Genomic DNA, 27,647 nt, shown 5'->3' with positions numbered 1-27,647 from the left:
TTTTTGCTCGTGGCTTTGCCTGCGTGTAAAAGTTTTCCGGACTAAATGTCCCGATATAAATTTCCCGGGATACAAAGTAACCTATGTCCTTCCCAGGGTCTCAAACTATCTGCATACCAAATTACACCGAAATCCGTTGAGTAGTTTTTGAGTTTATCGCTTTCAGACATGCAGACAAACAAATTCTTTAGCGTTATATTATAATAGTATAGATTAAAAAGTACAAAGGAAGTTGGAACCATTTTTATATACCATTATATATTTTGTAGATATTACAGAAAGGTTCAAATTGTATAGTTTCTGCAAGCTTCCACTTACTACTTAGGTTATTTAGAAAACAAATAAAATAACGAAATAATACAAAATATTATATTCGAAATATAATATAAAAATACAAAATTGTAAGTACTTAAATGTCAAGTCTGAAAATATTAGTTCAAATTCTTCATGTTGATTAGTTGTTGAAGGAGATGATTCCGGTTTGGCGAACCGACTCGTCTCGTTCTTGGCTCTTCAAATTGTATTAATAGTTCCTTATCCAGAATAGATAATTGTCCAGAATATTTGATATTAACAGGATCAGGTTCTAGAAACAAAATAATGTTTTACTTCTCCAAAAAATAACACGATCTTAAGTAAATATTATGCATAAGCTGGTCCTTCTTAAATTTAAGATTAAATATAAGTATTTATATTAACTTATATTATTTTTTTAATAATATTTATTTCTTTCAGTTATTTATTTAGAAAATAATACACACACGGTTATTATCCCCGAAGGGGTACTTCAGTGGCGCAACTAATACATCCACTTTCTGCCGTGTGTGTTCCGTCCCATGACGTGATAGGAGCGAACCTATTACCATATACGGTACAAATTCCAAACTCCTGGCTGATACTGAGTAGGCATACTATCACTTCCCCCAACCTGGGAATCGAACCCGGAACCTCAGCATTGTAATCAAACAATAACGCCACCGAGGCAATCTTTAGAAATTAAAAAATAATTATCATAGGTTTTGGAATTCGTAAGGCATATTCTTATAGACCTCAAGTGATAAAAATGAGAATCTTGAATGAAATGAATGCGTAGCAAGAAACTTAGCATATTTAATATAATTTTCACGTTAAAATAGTATCATCAGTTATAGATGATAATTAAAAATGTCCTGTTAACATTTTGTGAAATGTTTTATTATAAGGAGGAGGCTGGATCAAAAACCCTATCAAATAAAACTGAGTTTTCGAATATATATTTGATTATATGTTATATCAAGATACATACCCGCGTATATTTCTGGAGATCCATAAAATAATTAAATTAACATTAGCGAGGACTCTTTTGATGTTTTTTCTTTATCACAGTTCTTTCCCCACTAAAACTAAAACTGTCTAATAACTCTAAGTCCTCCAATTGGTCGCACAAAGACACATTCCCAATATCTTTGTTTTTGTATATCACAGTACATAATTGTTACATTGCTCATAAGAATATCCTTCATTTAGTCCTTTCAAAAATCTCACAACTCAACGATTTTATGTTTTAAATCCTCAGTTTGATCTCGCTTGAATGTGTTTATTTAAAAGATTGCCAGCTTGCTAAGAAAGTATTTTCCTGGAAAAGCTCATAATGTCGTTGGTCCTGCGCCAGACCGAACTGCCGTCTCACCGGATTATGAGAGTGAAGTTACAGAGAGTGCACCTGTGTATTGCGCACACACTTGTGCACTATAATATCTCCTTCGTGGCTGATATCCGTTGAGATTAGCCGCCGTGGCCGAAATTCGGCTAGGAAGGATTCATTCATTCATTTTCCTGGAGTAAACGACACGTTAAACATACTAGTGGCGAAAGGTTTTTATACCCCGATTCCTGCAGGCTTCTCTTTATTTAGAATCTATTTATCTTGAGAAAAATTTCTGTACTTATGCATATTAGTACCTATATGTTGCTTCGGGTTCCTTTTCGTAAAATTTCCCATCGCCACTGAAACGTACCATGGTATAGCGTGCTGGGATAATATCGTAAACCTATCTTAATATTTCTAATTGGTGGGATTTCTTTGTTAACAACCTCTTTTTGTAAATATTTCCTGCTGATAAATATCTGCCCAGGGCAGGTATTTTGGTCTATTTGCCATTTCCATTTGTATAGGGATTTAATTATGTCAATTTGAATGAGTGCAAACTGGTTGACATTTTAATATTATTTTACTTTGGCGGTTTATAATCCTTTATTACACCTTACATAATATTTCTCTCATCCCATACTTTCAGATTACTTGATTTGGCCCGTGTTTTCATTACATCTATGTATTTTAGTAAATCTAACCATTTATATTTCTTTTAGTCCGAGCCGCGCTGGCTGATACTCTTTACATTATATTATCTCGAAATTTATAATGAATACCAATATTGTGTTAGTCGGTCAGTAGTAAAACAATTTTGCCCAATGTATACTAGCTGATGTAGGAACGCTACTTTTCGAAACTAGCCCCAAATCAAGGAAGGATTTTAATACCCATTACTAAATATAATTGAAATCGTACAGCACAGCAGCCTTTTCCCCTTTTCAGAGGTAACAGAGGTAGAATACACCCACATTTCCTTACACGCACACATAGTTACAAAATGTAACAAAAAAGTTCATCATAAACCAATATAATTGTAAAAGCTACAAGCGTTACTGTTTCTTGATAGTTTCTCTATCCTTTTCCACATGATTCCCATTTCCTGGGGGGTCATGCTGTGTGCTGTCGCAATAGACCAGTAATTGCAGGCGAAGAACAAAAGGGGTTTATAAACATACAGCCTTTTGTCATGGCTTAATTCTAATCCGAGAGCTTCCTTAGACACTAGATATGTAAAATAAATATCTTCTAGATTAATCATGGGTATATTTCTTGCAGTCTTCAGTATTTTCTTAATGTATTTAGCTGAAACAAAATATTTGTATATAGTGACGCCATCTAGTACTTATTGTTTTAATTAATTAAAACTTAAACCATTGACAGAAAATATTATTATTATGTAACGTAATTTATAATTAATTAATTACATTATTTTTTTTAAATTCTAACTATTTAAATAAGACTGCTATTATCAATAGTATTATAATACAACACAAATTACAGAAGTACACCGAATAAAAGTAACTGATAGGTAGGGGGCTACTGGATAAACAATTGTCAATTTCTGATTTCTGAAAACAGCTTGCATAATATCTGCTGTTAGCGAAAATTTAATTGAATTTTAAAAATAATATAACGCCTAGTACGGATTGGTAGACTTCACACACCCTTAAAAATTCTTATAAAGCACTTTTTAGGTATGCAGGTTTCCTCACGATGTTATTCTTCACCGTTAAAGCAAGTGATAATTCGCAAAGAGTACACAAAACATTTTAGAAAAGTCAGAAGTTTGTGCCCTTGGGATTTGAATCTACGAACATTCGTCTCCGCAGTCCATTTAACACCCAACTAGGCTATCGCCGCTTTCATAATTATAAATTCAACTCACTGTTAAAAATATATCCCGGTCCGTTTAGGTATTCCGGGACGATGTCCCACGGGTACAACCATCGCGGTATATACCATTTGTTGTATTCGTCACGATGTAGCCCGACGTTCGATACTTTGTACCCTGCACAAAAAAATCGGTTCCGCTATTTGACAACAGATGGCGTTAGACATATATTATGCGTACAATGGTTCAATTCTTAAATTATAGATGGCGCTATGAGTAAGTATAATTATTTTAAGCTGTTAAGGAAATTTGCATATTAAAGGTGGATGCAGTATTCGTTTTTAAGTAGTTTAGTGAATATTTAATCAAATTAAAGAAACCGTACATCATAGTACTCAGTGTACGAGTGTAGTTAGCTTAAATTATAAATGTATAAGTAACGTGCCCTACGAAGGCTCCGCCACCTGGTGACGCTGTCCGAATATTTAATTCTGTCAATTATATTGAGTGAAAAATAACATATTTTAATTTTTGATATTGCTACCTATCTGGATGCTCCAACACATAAAAATAAACATAAATCAGAATGATCATTTCACAAACCTAACAACTTCGCGTCCTCATGGTCTTTGAGGACCTCCTTCAACCTCCAGGGATTGAGAAACACGTCATCATCTATCTTGTAGAGGAGCTTGGCCTGCGGACATCTCTCCAGGGTCCACTGCAGCAGCAGCGCCGTCTTCAGCGTCAGATTCTGGTAGTGGTCACGGAAGTCATACACTATCAAGTCGCCGTATTGTTTAGCTTCTAGATATGTAGTCACCTAGAAATATAAAATAAAATGTTCATATGGACGCGGCAAGTGAAGGTGTTATTTATTATATATGAGTAATATTCACTTACCAAATTCTCATCGACGTGGTATCCGTCTATTCCTAGCAGGAAGTATGTCGGCTGGTGCTTTCCCCATGTTTCTCTGACCACCGCCCTATGGTCGTAGCGTGAAGGTGAAGTGGGCACTACTGCTATTAGAGGAACTTCTTCTACACCACTGCAGTGCGTCGACGATGGCTCTATGAGCAGTTGCCTGAAAAAAACGTTATTCAAAACTTTTTGTATTTTATAAAATTTTTTTTACCTTGCAATCATTGTACGTATGTCTAAGTTGGTAATATCTTGCAACTGAATTTTAAACCAGTTATCCTTAACCGACTGAGATGAAATTTTGCTCAAACTTTAAATTACAATGTGTGATTAGCTAAGTTACAGCATTCTAAATTCAATATGGCGGACGGCCCAAGATGGCGGACTAGTTATATTTTTTTAACTAAGGTTTTTCACGAATGAAATGTTGGTGTTGCTGCTGCGATGAATTCTCTTTAAATATGTTAAATAAAAATAAATTTAAAGATTTGTATAATATCTTTATAAACGCATTTAATTAATATATTGTGAATCTAAAGGTGTCCTTGGAAACGTTTTTTGTTTCTTGATTTCGGGCGTGTGGCGTTGATTTGCCGTGTTTAAAGAAAGCTTCCTCAATTTTAGTTTAAAATAGTCGTAACCCAACAAAGTATTTGTAATGCTATTAAGGTGTGTAAAGTTAAAATTAATGTTTACATTACATATCTTGTTCATAACTTACACTTTAATTTACATCTATGGTTCAAATAACTTATTGTAGTGTCATTTTCAAGCAGATAAATATGTGGTTTCAGTTCGCAACACGATGTGAATATGAGCCTGTTTATATCTTAATAAATATAATGTATGTACACTTATCATGAGGCGAGTAATAATACTAACACATTATCAAGGTAATGAGCGAGACTGCGGTTCCTCCTGAAGTGGCTGAGGTCTTGCACGAGCGGTGGGGGAGGAGCCAGCGCCGCGCACACCTGGTCGAGCACCCACACCGCCGTCACAGCCGCCACACCACACAACACCAACAGCAGCGCCGTTAACTTCTTGCGACCTGGAAACGTAGAAGGGTTTAAATGGGGAACCTGTTGTACCTCGACATTTCAACAGTTCAAATAAAAAAAAAGGAGTTTAGCTTTGGGGAATTATGCAATGCCATGTTAATTAGTTACTGCATGTATATAATGTTATTTTTTAAAATGAGCTTGGTTGTTTTTAATGAGGTTTAAGTTGAAAGGTTGAGAACAATGATCATGAAAAATATATATTGTCCAAAGTACAACAGACTTGATGCACCTTGGGTAACAAGACCAAGATATTTAAAACACACACACACACACATGCATTTTACTCCAGAAGGGGTTAGCAGAGACGGAAATTTTCGTTTCTATAGTTATGGTGCCAAATTTCAAATCCTGCCCAGTGAGTTGACGTAGGTACAGAAGTTAATTTCAGCCAGAACAGAAGTTATTTAAAAAAATAAAAAAAATAAGTGAAGATACAGAAGTTATTTTCAGCCTACAAATTAATATCGAATGACTAACATCGAAAGTTTTCTACAGAAATATTTGAAAAATATTTAATTGTATGTTGTCAAAATAATTACATTTTTTTAATAAGTATGGACATCAATTCTAATAATAAATAGCATTTTGACTGTACAAAATGTGTGCACATTTCACCGTTGTCAATGCATATTTGCAAGCATTTTGCCATTTTCACAGCGCATGTAATCAGATGTCTAGACTCTAGATATTAGTAATTAATTTTTTATTCTTATAAAATTGAATCCTATACCTACATCACTAATACTCCTTTGACTTCACTTAAAAAACCTGTGCTATGTTTTTAATATTATTTTGATTTTCAAATGAACATTCTTGTTAATTGCTAAGCTGAACAAACAAAAAGATTTATGGCTAACCATGATTTTATTCAATTATGATTAAGTATATAAAAAATACATCGAAAAGTCAACCAAAATGTAATCATTTTCACAAAAATTACATGCATTGTTTTTTCCGTGCAGACTTAATTTGTCAAAAGAAATTTAAATTTAATACAAAGCTTTAAGACTGGTTTGTTATGTAATAGGTATGCAACCCAAAAACACTGCTTTAACAACTTTTGGTCCAAGTAAGGACATTGACGTGCGTAGCTGTGAGTAAAACTCGTTATTGAGATTGGCATAACTGACATGTGGCATTTTTCGCTTTGAATTTAAATAACCTTGAACCTTTCAAATCTTTAAAACCTGTCTTGACAATAATAATAAATGCTCATAATATATTCACTATGTTAGATGGCTATAATCTGGTACGCAACGGCTTGGCGGCTCCTTGGGCGGCCGATACTGCTTACCATTCAGTCGGAACGCATGCTCGTTTGCCTACTAAGGCAATAAAAAACAAAAAAAACATACCACTATTGTCTAACCACAAGCATTTCTGCAGAAAAATAATATTAGCATAAGGTTTCTTTATCTTGTTTCCTAGAAATCCTTGCTAATAATAAATGCGATAATACGTTTGTCGGTATGTTAGGCTTTCATAGTAACCACCAAATCAATTTCAATGTTTGATGAGAAGAAATCTTGAACAGAAAGAAAGGAAATAGGCTTTGTTTTTACCCTCCAACGGACAAAGAAATTGTTAGAATTGTTTCAGTTTGAAGTATAAGTTATAGGTGTGTATCTATCCATGGCGAAGGATCCATATAACTTTCGTAATTTATGTAAAATCTAATTATCATTAGAATGATTTGCAGACCGCATTTATGCAAGTACCTTTATAGTGTGTCGGGTTACCTTTTGGAAAATTTCACCCTTCGCCCCTGGTATCTATGTATTCCGAATGAGAGACAAGAGAACACCGAACCGGGGGGATAAAAATACTTTAGCAACCTTCGACGTGATGATAATTGGGTCAAAATATTACTAGGTAGGTTATTATTCATAATATACTTGAAGGACAAAAAAAGTTCTATGTGTTATTTAAATTTATAACTTTATTTTTTTATTTGTTACTTGTCGTTGGCAAAGTCAGTTATGGGCGGTCGTATCGCTTACTATTAGGCGAACGACAGGCTCGTCATTCAAAGCAATAAAAAAAACAGAAAAGCTAGTAATTAAACCCAAGTCTGATCTCATGTAGGATGACGAATACAAACTAGCGGCAAACAGTCGCTTCGTTGTATAATATCTTCGTGTATTTAGGCGAATTTTAGATATCTAATAAAACTATTTTAAGGAACTTATCGTGGTTTAATGTTACTCACGACGTTTCAAATGATTTGCAGCATTTAGTGACGGGGCGAACTGAGATCTAAAAGTCCGAATAGATAGTACAATATGTACCATAATTTTACAACTATAGAAAATAAAGCGTCCGAAACTTCGGTAAAAATTAAACATAAATCCGCAGTAAATTAGAAAAAAGTAATTTCGAAGTTAATTTTACTTCAAAACTTTAAAGAGCATTCTTTGTTATATAAGCAGGCCGTGTTTACTGGCAGACAAGCGAGTACAGTTCCATTTATGTGACTGCCAAAACAAGGTTTTTTGTTCGTAAAAAATTACTACGATTTTCTACGCTAATCTTTGAGAACTTTAGCGATTTTAAAAATATTTTTGACAGGACCTTTGCATAAACGATTTTAGACTTAACTGTATTTAATTTAATGTGGGTCAACAACAATTTTTAAGACTCTAACTAAAAACAATAGTAAGTATAGGAATTTAACAATTACACAACAAACACCATTAGGTATCCATTGAGTAATGCATGTCAAGAAGTTTCAACAAATTACTTTGTACAGGATAAACAAAAAGTAAAACATTTGCTTGATTTTTCTTGTCTATGGCTAGGTGCCGCTTTACATCTGTTTAATTCAAATAATAATGTGTGAAGTTTATTTGCGATTTCTCAGGAATCTAGCTTTTCATGTAAATTTTTAATCATAGAGCATCGTAGTCATGACTCATACTAAAGTAAATCAGCACCTTATCCAAATTAATGCAGGAATTATACTAACAACGTAAAAATACATCATTCATAAGTACCTACATATCACTAGCCCACTATAACAAAGTTCTGTTTTATTTTTATTTAGGTTCGATAAATTAAATTTAAAATATTCATGTTGTTAAAAATTAGAAAAGACAAAAATAATGGGTCCGCACGCCGCACGTCGAAGCCGCTCTGACCAACCAGGGGGTCGGGGCGCGGGGGATGCCTCGCGCAATGAATCACGGCAAGCATTGCGTCGGTTGGACGCAAAAACGCTACGTCTTAGCCCATGTCGATATTATAATACTTACTCCCAGTTTAAAAAAAAGACGCGCGCATATAACAATTGATGGTTTGTCAGAGACGTACCAAGCAATTTATGAATATATCAGCAATACAGTAATTTATAAGGGAAAATGAAAAGAATTTACAACAAACTTATGACTTGGCTGTGGCCTTATTTATATAATAATTAACAAGGAAATAATATAAAGACTTGGCTTAGGCCTTATCGTACTGAATTCCATTGAAAGCACTATTAATGACGAGGCTGTATGGGCTAGAACCCCTTGCCTTCCCAATAAAAAATGGAAAATAAAAAAACAAACAATTGATGAGTTTGTATTTATTGAATTTGTTTTCGTGTGTATGGACCATTAAATGTTTAGAAGCACTAATGGTGTTTATATACTTAACTTAATTTATGCAAATAAATATAATAGTATCTTGTAATAGTGAACCAGCAACATATCGATGCACTGCATTTAAGGACTTTGATAATGTTTTGTTAAACTACGCCACAATATTTAAATATGATTATGAATAATAAGTTTTAATTCAAAGAAACTTCAAATTACATTACTGCCACCATAATATTATTATTATAACGATACTAAATTCCCGCCAAAACGCTATCACGTGTACAATTTAGCTTTGAGTTACTTTTCTGCGGTAATTATTTTAATTTTTTTATATTTTGCATTAAATTTTCAAATGAATGTTTTTTAAAAATGGAATTTATGCTTAGAAAGGGAACGAATGTTGACTTTTAAGGGTTTTACCTCTTTAAATAAAATAAAAAATTACTTATCAGATAAAGCAACGATTTTATCGAACTATCATTCAAGCCCTTGAAGATAAGTAACATTGTAAATTGTAATGGATTTCAACAAAGCGTACCTATACATTGTGAATAAAGTTATCAATGAAATTACGAAGTCTTGCTGCCCAGAAGTAATTATTTTCAAAATGGCTTTTATTTAAACACGGCAAATTGACCCCACTGTACCTGATGTTAAGTGAAGAATGTTCGTTATGTTGAAATAGTTTATCAAGTTCGTTTCTAAGCCAGATTGAAAATTTATGTTAAAATATATAAGTGCATTATAATTAAATACTTATTTATAGTACTGGTGTAGTTTCATTATTTGGAACGGTTGGATTGTTTACTTTAAGGCTTATTATTTAGTAGGATAGTAGATAATCCATATTTGTAAAACTGTTTTATTAGATAGTAAAATAAAAAAACTAATAAAACGATACGATATCAAAACTGCATTTTCCTTATAATTCTTATGGAGGCTTACAATAAGGGTTTCCCCACCTCCTTTGCTTTTAACCGGTTTACAACGCTATATGAGCAAGAGAAGTTAGCAAAATCCTTTTAATATTTGCCTATTGTTAGCAACCCCGGTTCGATCAGGGTTGTTGGGGTTTTTGATCAAATTACCCCAGAGTCTGCTATTTATGCCTGATATTGTGTGTGGTGATAAGTTCGCCCCCTATCACATAACGGACCATAAATGCCGTGAAATAAGTGCCATAATTGCAACTCTGGCTACCCCTTCGAGGATAAAGGTAGAATTTGTACTCATTTGTTCCTGTTTTGTACTGTTAAAAATAGACACGTGTATTAAACTATTTAGGTATTTTACAGCACGTTGAAATCTATAATTTATATACTTACTTATAATAAATAATAATATCAGCTCGGTATTATATACTGTCCCATTGCTGGGCACGAGCCCTTTCTACTACTGAGAGGGATTAGGCCTCAGTCCATCACGTTGGCCTAGTGCGGCTTGGTAAACTTCACATTCCTTCGAAATTCTTATAGAGAACGTCTCAGGTATGTAGGTTTCCTCGCTTTGTTTTCCTTTATCGATAATTCACACAACTTTAGTAAAGTCAGAGGTGTGTTTGGGTTTTGAACCCGCGTCCGTTCCACTTCCAACTATGCTATTATATAGTTATTAATTCTATTATTTCTATCATTTATATGAGCTATATAATTTATAATCAACAGACCACACAATATTTCATAAACAATTAATACATCAAAATCGGCTTTTTATTTATCTTCATTCTTAATCGAACTTCGTGGAATTAAATTAAAAGTAGTTACACAAAACTTAGAAGTAACACACGGCTATTAACAACGTGTGTTCTATTAAAATAAATATGAAAACCATTCCCTAAAATTGCCAGGTTTGCAAGCCATAAAATGCCGACGATCCTTACAAGAAGCAGGTATAAGGGCAAAATAATCTGCAAAATCTTTCAACTCACTAAGATAATCGATTTTTGAAAAACACAAACATTATCATACACAAAATCAACATCACGTGGACATAATTTCCGGAAAAATTGTCCCAAACTTCACATAAATACTAAAAACTCACCAAATAACCGCATAAGTAAGTAACATATAACACTATAACAGTAATGTATTCGCATCGTTGTGTTACCATCGCACTGACCACGCGCGCACCTGCGACCACGGACGGAAACGGACTGACTACTAAAACTACGCAAACCGACGCGAAGATAACCTTATCATGCACTCAAAAATATATAAATGTATTTTCTGAAATTCATGATATAACCAAACTCTTAATATGAATGCGAAAGTTTGTGCTAAATTTGTCAAAAGCAAATGCAGAAAACAATGAACGTATTTGTGTGAAAGGCTTTGATAGACAAAGTCTGGGTGCAACAAATAGACTTTTAAGATCCCAAAATGCGTGTTTAACTTTTATTTTTAGATAAGAATGGCGGGAAAAATCAATACAATTGAATTCATAAAGATTATAATTTTAAATATATAAAAATCTTTTTCTTTGAAAAAATAATAGCAAAACGTTATTTTTTTACTTGAGTCGTAATGCGTAAACAAAAAAGCAATAGAGAGAGAGAGAGAGAGATTTGACAAGAGAAGGGTGCCTACTCGACATTACCTAAACATCATTTTTGCCCATAAGTACATCGGGCAGGTAGTGTTTTCGCCCAATAGCGGTTTCTGGGTTCGAGGAAAGAATGAACAAAGGCGCAAATGCTTATACATTGGCACACATCTGGCTAAAGCAGTATACAGATATATTTTATATATCGGCATACCGTATACACTTTCCGCGTAACATCCTAGGAAATTAGGAGAGGCTGAAAACCAGCGCTACTCGGAACTGCTGTCCCGGTCAGCTTCCTTTTGTCTTTATTATAGTATAAGTATATGTATGTTATTATTTGTGTAATAAGACAATAAACTGATTTATTATTATTTTACAACTAATAAAACACCACTTTTACCAGTTAATAAGTCTAATAATAATAAAAAAATGTTTTTGTAAGTTAATATTTCCAAAACTTATAAAAGTAGTGTGCCAATGATAAAACAAAAAATACAGATAGGTACGCTTTACTTTAATAAATCAAAAGAAAAGAGTGTTCCGCACGCACACAAACACAATTTTTTTGTCAGGAGACAATTATTATTGATAGTTTTATCGTATTTAGAAAAGAAAAAACAAAAAGACAGCTACTATTTGTAATTTATGCGCAGTGTATGAGATTTCAATTTTCCGTGTTCAAATAACATTTCTCCATATATTTACTATAATAAATACATCATATTTGAACTGGGCAAGAGTAAGCACAATTACTTATTTGCCCAAAAATATGGAATTTGAGTTATCCCACTTGAAGGATGCATATTAAGTGTAAAATTCTGACTTTATAATTACAAAGACCTATCTATTATAGCGATCAGGATTTAAAAGTATGAATCACGTTATTATAATTTTATAGATAACAAGTAATCGACGCGAGGGCCTTTTCCAAGCTATATCTGCTGATAAGTCAACGAACAGTCAACTATTAGTTGTCGCTCGCGGCTTTGCCCGCGTGAGAAGCCTCGGCCGCTATTAAAGTCCCTAAAACACCATACTTACCTATTTAAAACGCCACCAGTAGTACACTAACGCCATCTATATAAACATCCTATTATTTCCCGTGTGAGCAAATTACCGGAAAAAAAATGTGTTTGTGTTATTCCAGAAATATATATATATATATACTGCCTCGGTGGAGACTGCCTCGGTGGCGTAGTTGTATTGCACGTCCGGTACAATAGCGCTCTGAGGTCCTGGGTTCGAATCCCGGCTCGGGCAAAGTGATATTTGGGTTTTTCTGCTCAGTATTAGCCCGGAGTCTGGAATTTGTGCCCGATATGGCGATAGGCTCGCCCCCTATCACATCATGGGACGGAACATACCTGGCGAAAAGTGGGTGCCCTAGTTGCGCCTCTGCATACCCCTTCGGGGATAAAATGCGTGATGTTATGTATGTTATTCCAGAACATGGTGTATATGCTAAACTTCATTCCAATCCGTCTAGCTTTTTCTGCGTTTACTTCTACCACACACATACTTTATTTTACTTCATTTGGAAAACTACAGATAAAAAACCTAGCGCTTATAAATTAAAAACAAATTATCCACAACAGTTTCCACAGATTACAATATCACGTAAACAAACAAAGACAAAGGTAGTGCGGCTGAACTAAGCTACATCCAAATATAAATACGTCCAAACATTAACAAAATTTTGCATTTATAATATTAGCGAGATTAAAATCACACTATAGTTATGAAACAATGTTTGGTTGTTAGTAACATTGTTTAATAGATGTGAATAAATTCATTGTTCATGGAAAAAATACCATTGAAGAAAAACACTATACTATGATGTAAAGTGATAGGTTTAATACTGAATTGTATATTTCTGCCGCCAAGCAGCGTGTTGTCACTGTTGTGTTCCGGTTTGAAAAACATTGTAGCCAGTGTAACTACTGGACATAATAAGACTTAACATCTCATGTCTCAGGATGGCGAACGCAGTGGAATACCAAACAATACTTTGTAATTCAAGATGTTGGATGGTGTTTTTACTGTTTATGGGCGGTCGTATCGCTTACCATCAAGCGAACGGCAAACGCGCCTATTCTTTGAAATAATAAAAAAAAATGTTTACTTTATAAGAGAAGATTAATTCCTATTAGTACTTATTTATACATTTTTAGGCCACCAATTTATATCATTGATTCCAATAAAACACTAACGCAATACCCAATTTATTCATTGATTATGATACAGCCTTGGCGCCTCGCGCAGCGGCTGTTTGGAACTATTGTATAATTGTATTGTCCCTTACAATATACATAATAATATAAAATCACATACAGATCTAATTCTTCTCGAAAATAACAGTTTACAATAAGTTACTCGAACCGCTGATGTAAAATAAAAAGTGTAAGTTTAGAGGAAAATAAATAACAATAAAAAGTAATTTTAATTTTACGCGCATTAATACCACTATTACTACTCTAAGAGAATTGATCGCAGCGGCAATATCATACTTTCAGTGAGAAATACACTCACACACACGCCATATACGCACTAAACTATAAAATTATCAAAATTCCAAAAAACTACAACTTGGATATTTTCGTGAAAATATTGGTGAATCGTGGATGATTTTGGTACAAAGTTAGCAGAGGTAAAGACGAGTCTGTGGTTTTATTTAATAACGCAATGTTAAACAACCCTGTAGATATATTTTTTATTATAGTAATTGCACTTTTTGTTGCGACGATGTGCGCATGCATCTCACTTAATACCTACTTACTCGCTGTAGGTATACCTAATACCTAATTATTGTTGTTTTTCCTTGTTAATATAGGTACCTACTTGTTTCATAACCTACCTCTGTGGCAATAAAGTGCATTCTTTCATCCATAATATTATATCTATGGCTGCCTCAGTGACGTGTTTGTATTGCGTAAGCGGTACGGTCACTGCTCTAAGGGCCTAGGTTCGAATCCCGGGTCAGGCAGTGATAGTTGGGAGTTTCTCACTATAACTCCAACCACTGTCGCGGCTAGTCGGCTTATTAACTTTTTGTATTTTTATAAATAAACTGACTTTCTGTGTTTTTAGACGATGAACAAATTATACTCCAACTGTGAATGAAAAAAACGTTTAATTTCATACGTTAGTAATAAGTATACACTATTTAACTTATTTTGTAACTAATAACTGCATTTTATTTGACTTTCATGGCGACGCGACGGGGCGGTCGACGCTCGGGCACACTCAGATCCACTCGGGCCGTATCAATGCGAGCTGCTAGGGCTGTGACTATAGTAAAGACTGCGCTGTTCCTATTTGCAATTTTGTTAGTCTATAACGCGTCTATTTGTAAAACGTCATTGATCTCCATACTATAATACCTTTAAACCTAAACCTAAACCGGTATCCATTTGATTCACCTCTGCTATTTTCCTCAATACTTACATATTTAATATTGTGTAGGAAGCCTATAAATACAGGGTGTCAAAGGAATGAGCATAATACGGCGCATTTTACCATGTCAGTCCCGGATCTTGAATTTTTTGAAGGCGGGCCTAAATCTTATTATCTTTGTCATCATCATCATCATCATTTCGCGCCCCGCGGGAAATACTTTATGTCTGTAATGTTCTGGATGTCTCAGTAGTCAAAGTTTGAATTAGCCGTCCTCTGAATTTGCCGCCCGAGCCATGGGCCGCAGCTTAACCCCAGAACCCCCCCCCCCCCCCCCCCGCCCCCCGAGATCCGAGGCTGTACCATGAAAACAATCACGACGAACTGACTACTGAAAATTTTGAAACTTACAAGACTCAGGGCAGTGCATGAGTATAGAATTACTAGCTTATACTCGCGGTTCCGCCCTCGTGTAAGAAGTTCCCGGGATAGAAAGCAGCCTATGTCCTTCCCAGGGTCTCAAACTCCATACCAAATTTTATCAAAATCCGTTGGGTAGTTTTTGAGTTTATCGCGTTCAGACAACAGATATTGCCGCTAGTGTAAAAATATCTGGAAGTTCTTGCGCTGTATATTGCTGCGAAAATTTGCTGCTCTACACTGGTTGTCCTCATTATAAATAAATAAACAGATAAATAATGAACGTAATTGTAGATATTAGAAATATATGCTTATCAGAAACCTTCGATATTTATCTTTAAAAAAACATCGAAAATTAGTCAAGGAAAAACACATATTAATTAAAATTTTATTAATATATTCCTAATGAGCTAAAATGGCCATATCCGGGTAACTAAGGAAAAAAATAATTATTAATATATTCATCCCTACTTTTTTTTGTAAAAATGAAGCAATAACAGCAACAATTAGCAACACATTTACTGTTGGGCGAGTAACAGCCACACCAAGACTAATGTCTACCTCCTAAGAATAATATAAATTATAAATTAGTGCGGGAAATCAAAATATCATTTATAATTAACTTCCGCTCGCGGCTCCGTCTGAGTCAAAAAGTTTCCCCGGGATAAAACTCGAGCTTTAGGTATACTTTCCTGGGATAAAAGTATCCTATGTCCTTCTCAGGCTGTCAAACGATCTACATATAAAATTTCATCGAAATTAATTCAGTAGTTTAGCCATAAAAGCTTATCAGATTTACTTTCGCACCTATAGAGTGCCTAATGCATCTCATTAATATCATAAAACATTATTTTCCTATTAATTAAGAACCCATTAACTTCAAATACCAAAAACATTAAAAATGATTTAGTAAATTATTATTTCGTCGACAAGTGATTCCAAGATTACAAGACGACATTATTTTATCTTTCTTATGTGTACTTACGTCAGGTTTTTTGTCAAAAGCACTAAAAATTAATTTTATCAATGCCCAATATAGCGAAACTCGCCCCTATCTAAAAGTTTATGTAAAATTATTAGAAGTCTATCATGGACGAGACCTAACCAGCCCGACCCCCCCCCCCCTCGCGCTCTCGGATATACACATCGAAATACAGTTTGTTCAACTACAAATTGATAGGTTGCAGTCTTCAGGCTGGACACTCTTCTGTTATATTTTAAAATGAATATGAATGAATGTGAATATAAATGCACAATTTTTGTTTTTTAATTTGCTAAATCCAGAACTTGGCTATACCCCTGGAGTCGATTGTAACTTAACGCGTAATACAGAATGTATTATTAAACTTATACCTACTTTAACTTAAAGGGTCCTTTTATCTTAGAAACGCACAATTGAACGTTTACACCGATAAGACCTTCATGCGAACGGAACTAAACAAACGTTGTTTAAAAATATTTTTGGAAATATACCTCAATAATGTTTGATATTTACACTCTGATAAGGATTACGTTGAAAAGTTATTTGTAGATAACGACATCGGTAGATACGGCACACTATTAATAAGATATTTGTCACATATTAATTTTAGTAGAACTGAATAACGAGCAAGGCCTTTATAAAGACTATTTACTTGAGAAAGTGTTTTTTTAATATTATAAAAAGGGAATAGTGCTGGCAGCAATAAGTTACTAGATACCCTGAGGACTATTGGCAGGCTTGTTGTTAAAACGATACAACCAATCAAAACAAATTGGAAATGTAAGAACGATTAAGAGATTCTTCACCGCTAGGTATCAAATTTTTTAATTAGCTTATCTAAATCTTAAGTTCGAGATTTTTACGAGCAAAGCCACAAGCAACCCGTATTTATTTTAGTTACAAATAAAAACGTTTTAAAAATAGGTTAACTGACTTCAAAAACCACTATAATCAAAAAATTTTTAGCATTAAGTACCTATATACTAGTTATAATTTTGGAATCCGTGGCTACATAAAATTAAATATTGTTTTCGTATATTTGTTCAAATATTTTTCTTACTTAGCTAGCAATTTTAATAACGTTATATGGTATGCCTACAAAAGTCTTGTATAAAGCAACGTCGATTTTATATTTTTAATTTTGAGATTTTCATCCTAACATGCACCATACACTTAGAATAATATGAGATACCATAAACAAACTTGTTTAAAGTGGTCGACATCTGGTTTATATTAAGAATGTGGGTGTATATGTAAACTGAATAACAACTACCGCGCTGAGGTCTCAGGTCGGATTCAGTGATAAGTATTGAGTTTTCCTACTCAGTATGAGCCCGGAGCCTAGAATAAGCTTTTTTTCTATTGTTTTGAATTACGAGACGAGCTTGACGCTCGCCTGATGGTAAGCGATACGATCGCCCATAAACAGTAGAAACATCATCCAACACCATGAAATACAAAGTATTGTTTGGTACTGCGCTCGTCATCCTGTGAATGTTAAGTCTTATTATGTCCACTAGTTACACTAGCTACAATGTCCTTCAAACCGGAACACAACAGTGACTAAACACTGCTGCTGGGCGGTAGATATAGACATTGCGATGGGACTAATAAATCTGTAAGACAGACGCAGAAAATAAGGCATTGTTGCGAAGTTTAATCGTTTCCTTTGTTACATTCTTCGACATGTTTTGTGTTGTTCATAATATATATATACATTCAACCGCAAGCAGTTACGTTGTATATAGATACATTAAGCTTTATTATAAAGCCCAGGAAGCTTCGGTTTCGTCGATGTGCCACACCTGTATGACGTATCGCCAGATTCTCTTTCATCTCGATATTTTAACTCCTCTATGTTGCTAATAGCATTTGATTTAAAGCGTGGTTATAGCGCGTACGCATAGAGTACTTAGACGAACTGACGTTGGTATGCGCTTTACTCGACGTTGTTTTCAAAACACATAGCTTACTATGTTTATTTATTATTAGAGCAGTGTCTAGCTAGTTATCCAACGTTCCGAAGCGTCAGTTTTGGACTAAGATGTTGACTCCGTATTGTCAGCCTCAATTCATAGAATGAACCCACACACTGTCTTGTATTTATTTGCACCGTTGTAATGTGTAAATACAGTAATTAAAATGTAGAATGCATCGGCAACACGTTCTTTTATTTTAATTTACACGAATAAAAGTTTGACTACTTAATTGTATATGTGTTTGCGTCTTACATATTATATTTTCGCATAATGCCTACCTCTTATTATATGCCTACCCACACACTTTTAGTTCAAGCAATTATTTTTATGGCATCTTATATTAACATTTAACTACTGCCTACATGCAAAATTCCTATAGAATCATTGTACGGTGTAAAATTTGTGTGTTCATAAATATCAAACTACTGCAACCGAACTGGCATGAGTTTCTACAGACAAATATCTCTACACCTTGACGCGTTTTATATACGGGCACAACAAAGCTGTCCCACTGCACCTGATGCTAAGCGAAGTGGGGCCAGATACAATGTCGACTGATGAGAGATTACTCCTCGGCAGTCGACAAAATTATGCCGGCCTGTTTGAAAAAAGTTCTTTGGTCGCTATCCGGGCACATACAGATATCCATCACTGGCAGACTCTATCGAAATAAAACATTACTTGAAACTTAAAGTCATGTTTTTTTACACGTGACCATACCGAGACGCTTTGTAATCTGATTGTATGAGCTAATCGGCTACACCAGTTTTAACGGTACTTCCAGTGTTCAAGGACATTAATACAATACTCTATGCTACAATATCCTTACTAATATAAAACTGAAGCTTTTTTGTGTATACGCGCCAATTTTTGGAGCTTTTATTTCTAATATGATGCAACATTGTCTGACACGGCCAATTTTTTTTTTTTTTGTAGAAAATAAGGTTTTTCAAGGGCGAAGCGTGAGCAGAAATTAGGGTAAAATAAAAATAAACTGAATTAATGTATTTTATTTAAAGATATAAGTACACTTATAAAGAAAGTAAACTAATTATTAAAGTAAAATATCGCTTACATTGGTAATATTTTGATGCCTTTTCCTACTAAAAATCTTTGGTTGTCAATAAATGTGATAGTGCCATCTATGTGACAGTAGCATAAACTAATAAAATTATTTTGTAATACTAAACAAATTTAATTGTTATTAAGTATCTAATTAACTAAAGAAATCGTTATAAAACATGCATTATTCTTCATCGGTAGGTTGTTTTACCCAGAAACCCCAGGGAGCATATCCATCATGCTTTGTTGGTCCCCGGTACACTTTTATTTGAACTCGGGCGACATCATCTGAAAAAATAGAAAGTATTTTTTTAGTAAACACAGCTAATCATCAATTAAATTAACTATTTATTAAAACACGAAATTTACAACAATCTAGACAGTAGAGTCGAAGATTTACCTTTTCTATCATTACTATGACCATCTTCATCGTCTTCGAACTCCTGCGGCCGCGCTGATGCCAGCATCAATAGGGTAGACAACATCATTAAGATCCAGAAACTTTTCTGAACAGAAAAAATATTTCATCAATGTGGCTCCAACACAGGACTCTACTATAAAATATCGCCATCTAGCGGGCAATAGAGTAACTAAAAATCAAAAATAATACCATCTTGTATCGCCTAGCAAAACTACATAATTTTATGAATGCTCTAAACACGTATAGATGGCACTGTTATAAAATTTCTATACAGTTTTACGGTTTACAGTTTTTCTAGGACATACTACAAAGGTTTCTTTTTTCACAATTATATATACAAGGGGTCGCTTTGCATCCCCGCCATATTTGAAGAGTCCATTGTAATGGGTACACAAATTCATCTAATTATACAATGTAAGTCCTACCTCAAGCTGATATCCGTATATTGGATTAAATTATTTTACGATGATTCAGAATTAACCCCCACGTACATGTCAGAATAGGACCCCACGGCAACGCGAATAGCTCAGACGCACACGGATGGCACCAGCTTCCTATATTAGTGTATTATCTATGGCACCAGCTGTTTGCAATATACACGGCTAGGCTAGTTACGGCGGCCGCGGCGCGCGTCTAAACACTGAAGTAAACACGAAAGTGTAATTTTCGATACTTATTTTTTCATTGATTCGTGTTTTATAAGTATTAAAGTATACCAACCTCTGTAAATATGGCGGGGATGCAAAACAACAACTTGTATATTAAGTATAAATTAAAAAAGGTGAGTAAAGATTTGAATAAAAGATAATGAGTAGTTTTTAGTTAAGGCCTTCCCCGAGCAAACGGTCTTGGCAATTCGCTCTATACTAGGTGGCAACGTGGATTACGGGCGGGGATATGCAGATTACGAATAATTACTTAAAATTTCTTACAACGTTGTTTATTTAAGTGTTGGTAGCAAGTCAAAATCATGTATACTTTAGGAGAAATACGAAATCAACAATTTTAGTGGCAACATCAATTGACATTGAACAACAAAAGTAAAGAAAACATATTGCAAAAAGATTATAAATTTCAAATAGTTTCTAAAAATACGGTTAACGCGCCGTTTTGCTGAGGGAAGGGCCTTAAGACATTTATTTACAAAAATTACAATTAAGTACAATCAAAACTATTTAGAAACCAATTATTATAAGAGTGTTGTTCATTATAAGTGCACATTAAATATTCAAAAACATTTTTCATTTATATACAGTTACAATACACATCTATAAGTATTAATTACAAGCAAATTGTTCGTACAGTCATCTATTTTAAAAGTGTTCAAATAATTGGACCGAGTTATACCAAAATATACGAGTTCTTTTTAAACCTTTGTGAATTGTTGTTTGTTACATACTTTTTTTTAACCCTATACGTCTGTTACCCTCTCAAGGGCCAACTTATAGAAACACACCGTTTTAGGTGAACGCTTTAGGCGCTCGCAGCCCTCACAAATGGTTGTTTTGCAGGGTTTTACTAAATTATAGATTGGTTCCACATAACAATAACAGAAGTATCTCATTTGGATTAATTACGTGAATGTCGAGTGGGTACATTTTGGCATAACTAATTCGAAATCAGAAAAAAATGGGACGCAATCTACGAAATCTTATTACTCCTAAAATTTTACATATTTTATAATACCAATTCATTCGCCTTGCCTCCATGCACCGTGGGATCGGCACAACATATCATGCATAATTCAGAAAACTGGCTTAGATTTACGAGAAGCCAGTCCCGGGACTGGCTGCCCGGGCAAATTGTTATAAACCTAAACGAAATGTTGCCTGACCAGGGACATCTGGGCCGTAAAGACTACCACTAGACCATGGCTACAATGAACATATAGCTAGAGCCCATAGACATTTTCGGAAGGTGTTTGAAGTAATACAAATCATTATTGAAAACATTTCGATTTTTTTAAGTAAAAATAGTAATCATATGACTAAGCTTGCAACCCAATTAAAGGGCGTGGCTTTTTAATTTTTTAAATCTCACTAAAATCTAAGATATTAAAATTTTAAAATTCCTCAAACATTATACGCAAAAGTAAGACCTATAACCCTTTGACCACGTCTGCTTTATCGTATTTAGGTACAAATAGAAAAAAAATTAACAATGTTTTACATTGGCTCAAAACTCCCCAAAAATGTCTATCAGCACTTAGACTAATAGGTAAGTAGGGTCAGCCCCAAATGAATGTCTACTTTAACAAGACATTACATATAATTACGTTACACATTCAATTGATCTTTATCCACATATACATTAATTTGAGCACAACTATACAGTTAGACACATACATAAATAGTTGAACAAATTCAAAACTCCAAATTTTCTATACTCTATACATACTAAGTTTAATTGTAATTTTATTTTATTTGTTTGAAGTAAATCCTATTTATTTTATTTTTCACTTGACGTACGTGATTACATACAGAGTAATTTTATTAATGAACTAAGAATTAAATAGGGCAGTAACACCATATTTATAGCTATCAATATTACACTATTTTTTTACATTACAAAGTAATTACTATTCCATAAGTTATAATTAATTATTAAAAAGTTATTAATATATCAAAGTATCCTAGATTACATTTTCGAAAAATGCAATAATCTATAACATTATAAATTGACGCGGCGAGCGGATGTCTTTCCTTATATCACTAAAATTATACTAACTTATTCAATAAATCCCTAATACAAATTGACAAATTGAGAGGATTATTACTAAGACTTCCAAATTTTAATACAGGGTCATTTTGACATTGCGATAGTAAATGAAACCATATCCTAATGGGAAAAAAAATTATAAGTTACTCGTACTGTAGATGTAAAAAAGTGTAAGTTTCGAACATAATAAATATCAATGAAAGTTATTTTAATTTTACGCGCCTTAATGCCACTACTACTCCTCTAAGAGAATTCGTTGCAGCGACATCATACTATCAGTCAGAAATACACTCATGCAACAAGCCATATTCACAGTAAACTACAAAACCATAAAAAAGTGTGTAAATATTCCATAATCATGATTTTTGGCATAATGTTAGCAGAGATAATGACGACTACATGGTTTCATTTATAAACGCAATGTAAAAATCACCTTTACATGAAGTGCATAAGTGCAGTCTAACTTAATTACATTCTAAAGAGTGTGGGCATTCCACACACCAAATATGTCGACCTGGCGACTCAAGCTGACTGCCGTCGGGTCAATAGGCCGTCGGCAGTAACAGGCAGGAGGTTATAGCCGTTTTCAATAAACGATCTGAATCTTAATCTTCGATCCAATTCCCGAAAATAAGCATGTCAAAATAAATTGTTCTGATTGGTCAATTTTACCGATGGAACGAAAAAAGCGATTGAGATCGTTTATTGAATATGGCGGTTCGTCGATTAGATTTCGGTGGTTTGGAATTAACGTCGCTTAAGCAATTAGTCATTGATATGGCTGGCGCTATGACTGGAAGGTCAGAATTCGGACGGGCTTCTGGGGCGCCACGGACTATGGGGAGAGCCGTTCTACAAGCCTTAGTGGGAGGCGCCTAACTCAAACTTGATGCAAATTTAACGTCAGTCATTGACCTGAATTTACTACCACAGTTAGGACCTAAAAGTAACTCGCCGAAATTTCGGTCTGAAGCAAAGGAGGACCCTGGCACTAAGCCATCGACTCTGTTGGCATAATGGCAGATTTGGTGTGTGGATTTTAAGTCTAATTTCGATTAAATAGTGCTGTTAAAACTAATTAGATATTGAGTTCAATTCTCAAAATTCAAAACTCATAAAATATTATTATATAAAGTATTTTTCATGATATCTGAGAAATGCTAATCGTCGAATGTAGGGCGACCTAATACAAAAGTCAAACTCCCAAATGAATAGTAAACAAAAGAGCGCATTCAGCATTAACTGTCTTGTAAGTTGTGAAACAAAGCTTTAATATATTTTTATAGTACTAGCATAATTCATGAATTTTGGTGCAATTTTGATACCTTTCAGATCATCTTTTGAAGCAATCTATGCATGCTAAAGTTCACCCGTGCGAAATTAATTTCTAAAATATGTGACAGATTAAATGCTGTATTATTTAAAAGTTACATTTAACTAACATCTAAATTTTAACTTTCATTAGACAACTAATGGCTTACAATAATAATCGATCCCAACCACGGATCACTAGTAAGGATGAATCAAAACAAGTCAGCTGTAAGAATGTCAAATCAACTATGATACATTTTCTGATTTATATATTTTAGCTATCCTGAAAATAGCGATAGGATGACTTTATAATCAGCCATAGATGTTACAACTAACCATAATCTTATTTGGAAGCATGCTAGTGCATGTATATTATATATTATTAGTAATAGTGTGAAAAAACAGCATTTCATAGACAAGGTTCAAAAGTACAGCCATATAGAAAATATTCTAAACTATTTCCGAAAAGTGAATCTCAATATAAATTAACAATAACATGAACAAGAATGGCCTATACTATCAAATTTTTTTTTTTATTTACTTGCAAAAGTTATTCCCTCTATTCATATTTTAAGCGTATAATAAAGCAAATGAAGGCTTTGTGGCAATTTAAACTGTTTTCTACTGATGATAAGAATTCCAAACCATTCTTGCCAGTCACAACTAATGTAATTTTCTTATTTTATAACTATATTCAAAGTAGTCTATTCAACCCAATGTTCTTAACTATATATTATTATAAAAGACAAATTGGTAAACCTATTTCTGTAACTATTACCTAAACAATTTGAAAATGCACAATTAATTTATTTATAAGTCAATGTTACATGTAATTTGAGTGATTTTACAAAGATAAGTTTTCCTCAAAAAAGTTATTTTAAGTTATGTTATTATAACTATATTGTTATAGCATTGATTACCTGTATTAGGTATGGATTATGAATAAACATGTAATATGTTTAAAACATGAAGAATATGAAGGAATAAATTCATAACTACTTGTTTGGACATATCTTTTACATAGCCCACCTAACTCCTAGAGGAATTTAAGATCACTTATAATTGATACATGCATATAAAAAGGTTTTATTAAATATATTATGTAATAGATTAAAAGTGAAAATGCTGTATTTAGATATTCCTAGTTTAGACACTCCTTAATAATGTTATGAGTGGATATTAACAGTTAAATGAGCATAATATAACTATATTTTTTTTAATCTACCAATTGTTGGAAAATATAATGTGCTATATAGCATCTATAATCCAAGCATTCTAAAACAACTATTAGAAGCATATTGGGGGCTTGAAAACATTTTTTTTTATAAAGCAGAGCAGTTGAAATATTAGTAAGAACATCTAAATTTATATTATATATTGTTATTAGATATTATTTTTGAAAAAAAAAATATTAGATTAGAAGTAGGCATATATATTTTATAGTATATTTAGGTTTTTATCTACAAAATAGTAATTGTATAATAATCAAAGGCAGAGGCCCAGCCATATTAGCCAGGACCCCTGAGCTTTAGGGGCTCTTGGCCCATACCTACATTAAACTAAATCGTTATCATGAGTCGCTAGATGACCACTGCTGGACATGGGCCTCTCCCAAAGATATCCAGATTGACCTACTGTAAGCGACCCATACCCAGCAATCTACTGCAAATTTTATTAGATCATCTGTCCACCTTGAGGGTGCACTTTATATATATGACATTAAATAGGTGCCCATTCACACTGCCCTGTACAACCCCAACAAATTTTAAATAGGCTACTTCTAGAGCAAACTACTCTACTTTTATAAATACACCCTTATAGCTTGAAGCCCTCATTACAATAATGTTCTAAGAATACTTATACATGTTTATACCCAAATAGTTGAATTACCTATGTATATTAACTCGTGTGTCCTCTCTTGGCTTGCCGGCGAGCCCGACAGCCACATGACATTACGCGTGACATTACACGTGTCAGGGAAAAACAACCTTATTATGTAGTATATAAGGTTATATTCCCGCGACACACGTAAATGACAATGTCACATTGAGAGGACCCACGAGTTAATTTCTAGCCATAGTTTCAATTGCTTTGGTTATCAATTAATTGTTATTATTCCATGTCTAATCTAAGATGCAACTTATGCACCCATAGTTAATACAAGATTATCTTAATGTATTATTACAGGATGATAAAAACATTAAAATTGTTACTGGTTACAAGTATTTATGAAAAACATACACAATGATATAGAGGCCACACCCTATTACATGTTATCTCAAATGCCTGATGAAATAAAGTGTCATGCTATTTACAAATCAGTTAACTGATTGTTCATAGAAATGAACAAGTAGGGGGCAATCCTTGAATCTACTAATTCTCAAACTATTTCTATAACATGTAACTACACTGCGTCCCAATAATCTTTAACTCAAGTATGTCCAGATGAAAAGTAATAGCCTAGAGCTAGTAATTCATATTTAATGTTTATCCTCAGATTTATCTGATTCATTACCACTGTCTGTTGATGTGGATTGTCCTGGACTCTTCTTAACTGCCTCCTCTTCATCATCATCGTCACTCAACGAAGAGCAGTCAGACAGGTCCGCGTCGATCCACAATTTCTTCTTTTTAGCTTTAGATTTCTCAATCTCCGCCTTCCTTTTCAGACTATTGTCTGAAGTACTCGCGGTTTGCCAGCCGGCGTCTACCGCGGCGCTGACGCGGTCTGGTAATGCTCGGCGCTCTTTCTCGTATTCCGGATTGATCTTCACGTCTATCTTCGGTTCAGCAATAAGTCGTTCTAATTTCTTTTGTTTGCGGTCAGCCGCTTCCCTCTCGCGCTCCTCCTGCCCCTCTAACCACTTTCTAAGACGTTTTTCTTCGTTAATGTCACGTAATCGCCGTCCGGAGAGGTCGCGACATGCTTCACGGTTAGTGGTTTTCTCAATTTGTGCACCAATAGCACGTAACATGGAACCGAATCCGCCTTTCCCCCCGATGAGTTTGGATGATAAGCGAACAACATTGTTAATGTTTTCCAGTTCCAAGTCTTCTGTAACTCTCTTTCCATTTATAGTCACGTATAAATCATCGATAGGGACACCATATTTTTGCGAAACTTCACCGATCAATTGTGACAAAGTATTGCAATCTGTATTGGGTACTAATAGATTTTCGAAATATATATTGAACCCCATTATGCTGTTTTTCTCAGTAACTTTCGTTGATGCATAAAAATAACATGCACACTACAACCACTTAAACTATTTTTATTTAGTCTAATTAACAATTATTAAATTGCTACGCAATGCACAAATGTAAAAAAACAACGAAGAACGAATGAAAATGAACGTGAACGAGGAATGAACTTATTAAATGTTGATTTATGAATCATGACCAGTATCGGATATACATACAAAAAAAATGAAAAAAAAATAGTACTGCTACTAATAATTACATTAGAAATAAATGGACTAGTACTGAGTCTTAAATCTAATAATCTTTAATCGTTTGAATAAAATCTATGTGATACTCACTTTAAACGCCATAGTAGTTCAGGTATTACGCTATATCCCAATGAAACTTTAATCAAAACTAAGCGTAATTACAGATTTCTACATCTTAAATAGGCTACAAAAGGTTTTCCTTTTTGATATTAAATAATCCCGTTGCAGATTTCCAATTTCATGCTCTAATGAACAATAAATTCACTATAGAAAGTGAAAGTAGGTTAAGCAATTTCCTTTTTTTATTCAAGTTTTATATCAGGAACGAGCAAATT

General features: G+C 33.9%; 2 protein-coding genes and 1 long non-coding RNA gene across 4 annotated transcripts; all 3 read right to left on the bottom strand.

Moving 5' to 3' along the window:
- Nucleotides 1-355: 355 nt before the first annotated feature.
- LOC115456046 (N-acetyllactosaminide beta-1,3-N-acetylglucosaminyltransferase 3) lies at nt 356-11,180 on the bottom strand. 2 transcript variants are annotated; one of them, XR_005112964.1, is made up of 7 exons: nt 11,074-11,180; nt 5,271-5,439; nt 4,368-4,551; nt 4,068-4,287; nt 3,519-3,641; nt 1,286-2,935; nt 356-586 (listed from the first exon to the last, which is right to left on the bottom strand). XR_005112964.1 is itself a non-coding variant. In XM_037442575.1 (6 exons), the coding sequence occupies exons 1-6, from the start codon at nt 11,126-11,128 to the stop codon at nt 2,932-2,934; spliced, it is 681 nt and encodes a 226-aa protein (XP_037298472.1). In that variant the 5' UTR covers nt 11,129-11,180; the 3' UTR covers nt 2,798-2,931. The 2 variants fall into 2 exon arrangements, 1 of the variants encoding a protein (XP_037298472.1); XM_037442575.1 differs by lacking the exon at nt 356-586 and having other exon boundaries at nt 2,798-2,935; nt 3,593-3,641.
- Nucleotides 11,181-19,549: 8,369 nt separating this feature from the next.
- On the bottom strand, nt 19,550-27,463 carry LOC115456021. Its single transcript, XR_003939845.2, has 3 exons — nt 27,403-27,463; nt 19,814-19,919; nt 19,550-19,701 (listed from the first exon to the last, which is right to left on the bottom strand). It is a non-coding gene; the product is annotated as an uncharacterized LOC115456021 (long non-coding RNA).
- LOC115456019 (replication stress response regulator SDE2) lies at nt 20,647-27,216 on the bottom strand. Its single transcript, XM_030184865.2, has one exon. It carries the CDS (start codon nt 27,061-27,063, stop codon nt 26,344-26,346), a length of 720 nt encoding a protein of 239 aa, XP_030040725.1. The 5' UTR covers nt 27,064-27,216; the 3' UTR covers nt 20,647-26,343.
- Nucleotides 27,464-27,647: the final 184 nt, after the last annotated feature.

The sequence above is a fragment of the Manduca sexta genome, chromosome 4 (assembly GCF_014839805.1).
Source record: "Manduca sexta isolate Smith_Timp_Sample1 chromosome 4, JHU_Msex_v1.0, whole genome shotgun sequence".
Taxonomy (NCBI): domain Eukaryota; kingdom Metazoa; phylum Arthropoda; class Insecta; order Lepidoptera; family Sphingidae; genus Manduca; species Manduca sexta.
The sequence above is the reverse complement of the archived record's forward strand: the minus strand, read 5'-3'. Positions and strand labels throughout refer to the sequence as shown.

What these genes read in the sequence shown, in the direction of transcription:
- LOC115456019 (XM_030184865.2), bottom strand. Translation starts at nt 27,063, where the DNA reads ATGGGGTTCAATATATATTTCGAAAATCTATTAGTACCCAATACAGAT.
- LOC115456046 (XM_037442575.1), bottom strand. Translation starts at nt 11,128, where the DNA reads ATGCGAATACATTACTGTTATAGTGTTATATGTTACTTACTTATGCGG. An exon ending in GCTCATTACCTTGATAATGT is followed by an intron (nt 4,552 to 5,270) that starts GTTAGTATTATT and finishes CGTTTTTTTCAG; the next exon opens with GCAACTGCTCATAGAGCCAT. An exon ending in ACCACGTCGATGAGAATTTG is followed by an intron (nt 4,288 to 4,367) that starts GTAAGTGAATAT and finishes TTATATTTCTAG; the next exon opens with GTGACTACATATCTAGAAGC.